We start from the raw sequence: 5,640 nt of genomic DNA, 5'->3' as shown, positions 1-5,640 counted from the left end.
ATGATGCAAAAATATGCATTTTATTTGAGGGGGTTGTTTTGTTTTTTGTTTTCTGTGCATAGTCTTTCCAAAGAAAACAACGTTTGATTCTTGCACATTAATAAGTATGTTTTAGCGCTAAAAGTCATACATTTTTCTTTTATGATTGTAATCTAGTAAAATTATGTATGTAAGTATGTTTATAAATGACTGTGATGTTATTCTTATGAAGAATTAGGTGATCATGTTAAACAAATACATAATTGAAGCCGGTTTCTTTTCTTTAAGCTTTACGCATAAAACAAAGACAATTAACCGGAAAAATCGAATTGCAAAGGATTTAGTTTAACCGTCAACAGCTGTCATTCCAGCCACAGCTGTCTCCGGTGTCACCTGGTAGCTGTTCAGGTCTGCTGGGTGCATGTTGACGTGGTGACGATGAGTGGGCAGCAGTCACAGCTGTTCCCAGATGCATACGTGATGCCATTTGTCCCGCTCTGTAATTCTCCCCCAATGGAGAGAGGAGTGGACCATGAAATCAGGTACAAATCAAGAGTGTGTAGCAGCGGCCAGCTGGCGCTGAGGTCTCACTCGTCAGAAACAATCAGTCAGAGGATTTAAAGCTGGAATGGCCAGCCCTGGGTGTGGGTACCTGCAGGCTGTCCAGGGTTTCAGAGGGAGCAAAGGGTAGAGAAGTGACTTCCACTACATACAACAAGTCAGATGAACAATGAAGTCAATTTCCTTTCCTCCATGTTGCCTCGTTATTTTTTTATAGACTGAGACATGAAAGACCAACTGGTTGCAGCTGATGACTTAAAAAGTTCAGCAGCAAAGGCCTGATGGCTCTCTCATTTGTGTGCTTTTGTGTTTTACATATATTCAGAGTAATTTTAGAACTGAAGAGACTTTATATTTGATTTTGTTATTTGATGCATGACATTTTGACAGGGTCCTGTGAAACTGTCCTTCAGGTTTATGGTGGAATCGATCGATTCAGTCCCACTGCAGTGACTTCACTCTAAACATACTTCTGTTCATCAAGAAGAATATTATTGGAACTATTCTAGGGACATTTTGTAAATCCATTCATTCATTATCATCCACTTATCCGGGGTCAGGTCGCAAGGGCAGCAGCCTAAGCAGAGAGGCCCAGACTTCCCTCTCCCCATTCACTTGGGCCAGCTCCTCCAGGGGAATCCTGAGACGTTCCCTGGCCAGCACAGAAACATAGTCCTTCCAGCATGTCCTAGGTCTCCCTTAGGATCTTCTCCTGGTTGGACGTGCTCAGAAAACCACACTAGGGAGGTATCCATGAGGCATCCTAACCAGATACCCGAGCCACCTCAACTAAATCCTCTCAATGTAGAGGAGCAGCGGATCTACTCCAAGCCCCTCCTGGATGAGCAAGCTTCTAACCGTATCTCTAAGGGAGAGCAAATACCCTGTGGATTTCATTTAGACCACTGGTATCTGCGATCTCGTTCAACTTTTATAAAGTCAAAGTTTCCTCAGACTCTGGACAGACAGCTCAGCTTCTAGGCTGATCATCCCTAAACACATAGTCCATCCATCTGTGGGGACCTGAGGTGAAAAGAAAAGTGGTGGAAGATGGGAAAAGGCTCAGAAAGAGTTCATCTGTTGGAAAAGCCTCTCGCTGGTCTAATTGGTGACCTAACACTTTGCTGTTCCTGTATCTTTGTTTAAAACATTTGGACCGTGTTGGGATACCCAACACATGGCTGAAACATGGCGTCATGTTCGATAACCAAGCGTTTAAAAGGAAGTGTGTGGATTTACAAACTGTCTGTTTGGTCAGTTCTGGTGCTTGGAAGCTTCTCTAAAGGCTTTTCTATTTTCCATACACAAGGAAAGACAGGAATGCATTGAAGTTGTTCAGTATAATGAAAACATTAATTGCAGCAAACATGAAAATTTTATCTCAACAACTCTGGTGTCCCAGGTGGATTTATTTTCAGAACTCTGGTTTTATTTTATTTTATTTTTTTTTCACATCAGGAGCACAAATGTTGCATCACTGTGTGTTTATTACAAATGAAAATGTCGACTTTCACTCACTTTTTTACGTAAGTGAAGGGTCTCGTTGTTTTGCTCCTCTTTCTTTGATCTTGACTGAAATGGCTTAAAGGGATCTGGATGCGCACATTTTTGTAGGTTCACTTTTCCAAGAATTGACTAACTTCATGGGTCTTTTTAAATGTCCATTTGAATTTGAAAAGAAATAAAACCAATTTCACACTTTTGGTGCAGCTATTATATTCTAGGTGTGTTTTTGAAAGTTTCCATGTAAGGATGCAAATGTGAGAATCAACGAGACCACAAGTTTGTTCGGATTTCTTTTTTAGTAAATCCTATGCTGTTTGTTGCTTTTATTTTAGTGCAGACATTCAATCACTTCCTGTTTGTGCATTCTTGCTGTGAGATCAAATATGGTCATCTTATCTTAAATGTGTATATTTAAAAAAAACAGAAAGTGCCATTTTTGGGAATGCAACTTTGATCAGCTGTTACTGACAAATTAATTGAGATTATAACATGACTGTTGGAAGCATGACAGGAGCTGACTGCTGGCATGTGAGTGTAAATATCTCTGAGTGTGTGGATAAGAGAGAGAGAGAGAGAGAGAGAGAGAGAGAGAGAGAGAGAGAGAGAGAGAGAGAGAGAGAGAGAGAGAGAGAGAGAGAGAGTGTGTGTGTGTGTGTGTGTGTGTGTGTGTGTGTGTGTGTGTGTGTGTGTGTGTGTGTGTGTGTGTGTGTGTGTGTGTGTGTGTGTGTGTGTGTGTGTGTGTGTGTGTGTGTGTGTGTGTGTGTGTGTGTGTGTGTGTGTGTGTGTGTGAATGCTTTCAGGACATTCAGTTAATAGGTCTGTTAATAGGACTAAGGTAATCAAATGTAACGTTTCCATAACAATGTGAGACCATGTTTGGTGTGTGAGAAAATAACATGCAAAATAGTGTGTCTGCAGAAATCATGGAGCTGAGCAGATCTATAAGGCCGTTTGTGACCCTCTGAGATTTTTCGCAGCCCTCGACTAGCAGCAGGCTGTTGATGCAACCAAGCAATTTTAAAAACAAAAATATAGACACATAAAAATCCAAATTATTTTATTAAGAAGGAAAAATAAAAACATGTTTGGAAGAAAGTTGAAGAAGGAAAGAAAGAGTTTAAATGGTGAGTCAGCAGTTCTGATGCGTGTTTACTTTTTATTTAGGATGTGACTCTGACTGATTTCCAATTTTAACAATGAAACACAGAAAACTCATTGATCAGGGAAATTTTATTACAAAACTTTTCTAATATGTAAAAATCAGAAGAAAAAAAATAAATGAATGTTTTTTTCCTTCTGGAGGTAAAACTTTTGTCTCGTCTCCATAATAATTTTAATGCTTACTAATCAGAGATTATGAAGCATGTTGTTGTTTACAGAATCATGTAAATTAGGACAGTTTTATGGATGCATCCTGATTTGCTGCTGTAGAAACATTTGTTGCAAACACATTTTCATCAGCATGTTTAGAAGTTCTCCGGTCGAATCTTCATCCCTCTGGAGGTTCTAGACTGTTCCAAACTGAGCTACTTCACTCAGCTCCATGTCACCAAATTCCTCCCACGGACAGATCAGCCCAGAATCTACAGGAAGAGGTGGAGCAGGACCGTGAGGAATATTTTGAACATGATGGATTTTTAGACAGAGCATCATTCTCACCTTCAAAGCCCTCCATCCCTGGCAAGCTGCCCTCGAAGCTTCAACACAAACAAACATGTTAAACAGATGTTCTACTTAAAAAGTTGCTGGTTTGAATCCAAACGGATGCAACTCACCTTTTCTGTCCTGGTTTGGGAGCTTTGCTCTTAAACTGACGGTTCTCCTTCAGTTTCAGCTCTGCAGGAGAAGGTTTGGTGTCTTCCACTGTTGATCGGTTCAGATTCTGCACTTTGGATCGTAACGAATAAATGCTGTTTCATTTCCTTATTTCTCACAATCACATTTATTCTTCTATAAGATATACCTGCACCTCATTTTATATTTCAGTCATTTTTTAAACCCTCAACAAGAAAAAAAAGCTTCAAATCACTTCTATGATTTATAACAATCTGGACTAATTATCAACTTGTCAGTAATTTAGATTTAAACGGCTTTAATAAACATTAAAGTTGACCTTCTAAAGATAAATAAGTTAATTATTTAATGAACTAAAGTTCTGAAAATGCAATTTAACAGTTTTAATAAATAAAGCAAGTTGGAATTGTTAATCTTCAGAAAAATCAAGGTTAGAATGTCTACATTTAATATTTAAATGAACTTACTTGTTTTCTTGTAGGATTATTTATTAATTTATGCAAAGGAGAAACTAAAAAAGCAGCTGCAAGACAAAGAAGGCGTCCTCTTTCTTCCTGCAGGGTTTCTTTAGTCTCATCATCTCATCGCCTGCTTTTATGCACCTGAAAGGATCAAACTCCTCCCAGAGCTCAGATTAATCCCTAATCCTCTCGTCTGCAGATCTGGAGGGTTTCCATCTGATTTTATCTACAACTGCCTGTAATTTAAAGTGCTAAAACTCAGTAATGCATAATTATTATGGTTCCTTTTTGCTATTTTTTAAATTTAATCCATAGCATTTAAACTCCAGGTGTTGCTGAATTCATGAAAATTAAACAAAGCCTACTAAAACATTTTGTTTTATTTCTAATTGTGTAAAAATCTTTCTGTTCTTCTGTCAGGCAGTAAAAAGATCAAATAAAACCCAGGTGGTGAAATAGCTTGTCTGGTCAGGATTAACAGGATGAGGATAATAAATGATTACATAACTGTTCAGATCTGCAGTAATTCAACTTTCAACCCTTCAGAAGCATCTTTATGTTTTATGTTTCATCCGTTCTGCTTTATAAACAGAATCAGAGGTGGAAACACGATTTATGTCTACAGACATGAAACGCCTTTAGAGATTTTTGGATTTGACCTTGTGTGACCCTGTCTCCTCATGCCTGGACTCCAGAATCCCTGCATCATATTTCATTCCTGTTAAATAAAAACCTGCTTTACACATTTATTTGATTTAATGCTTTCATTTTTTTCATTAACAAACACTTCACATATCTGAAAACAACCATGAATGGAGTTTTGCAGGAATCCAAGGGACAGAAAACTAGGTGTGTGTTCAAAAGGTCCTTACTCGTTTCAGAGAGACAGCCTTGCAATGATGAAGCATGAGGGTCTCCAGATTAATCCAGATTATTTAATATATTCTGATAGGAGCAGGTTGGCATAAGAATCCTCTGTTTGAAACAAGCTCATGTCCTGCATGGACACCGAGACCGGCTTTGCCCTACTCATCACAGAAGGTTCACATTAAACCAGCTCGTGAGGCCAAATCTAACATTTGCTGTTAAAATCTGAAGAAACAATAAAAATTAGAGTAAATGAAATTCAACCTTATCTTTAAAAACACTCAGGCTGTTGTGTTGTTTTTGTTTTGTTTTTGTTTTTTGCACCGGTCAGTCAAACAAATAATGACCTACGTCAGATGATGTAACAGCAGCTTGGATCAGAGGAAATATGCTGAGTCATCTGGATGGTGACAGCTTACATAATGATCAGATGAGCTGATGAGTGAGACGACTTGTGTGATAGAAACTAAAA

The 5,640-nt window shown here is 38.5% G+C and overlaps 1 protein-coding gene across 1 annotated transcript; it reads right to left on the bottom strand.

Annotated features, from left to right (window-relative positions):
- Positions 1-2,611: 2,611 nt before the first annotated feature.
- LOC107381234 (retinal cone rhodopsin-sensitive cGMP 3',5'-cyclic phosphodiesterase subunit gamma) lies at positions 2,612-4,441 on the bottom strand. Its single transcript, XM_015952810.3, has 4 exons — positions 4,308-4,441; positions 3,822-3,933; positions 3,706-3,743; positions 2,612-3,629 (listed from the first exon to the last, which is right to left on the bottom strand). Coding segments are annotated over exons 1-4 (228 nt in total). The 5' UTR covers positions 4,309-4,441; the 3' UTR covers positions 2,612-3,552.
- Between the last annotated feature and the right edge of the window lie 1,199 nt (positions 4,442-5,640).

Source organism: Nothobranchius furzeri, chromosome 9, assembly GCF_043380555.1.
Source record: "Nothobranchius furzeri strain GRZ-AD chromosome 9, NfurGRZ-RIMD1, whole genome shotgun sequence".
NCBI lineage: Eukaryota > Metazoa > Chordata > Actinopteri > Cyprinodontiformes > Nothobranchiidae > Nothobranchius > Nothobranchius furzeri.
This window is presented reverse-complemented; position numbering and strand designations above follow the sequence as displayed.

Bases quoted from the DNA above. Each gene is read 5' to 3' on its own strand.
- LOC107381234 (XM_015952810.3), bottom strand. The intron at 3,744-3,821 runs GTGAGTTGCATC...TTTGTGTTGAAG, and splicing joins CCCAAACCAGGACAGAAAAG to CTTCGAGGGCAGCTTGCCAG. The intron at 3,630-3,705 runs GTGAGAATGATG...CTCTTCCTGTAG, and splicing joins AGGGATGGAGGGCTTTGAAG to ATTCTGGGCTGATCTGTCCG.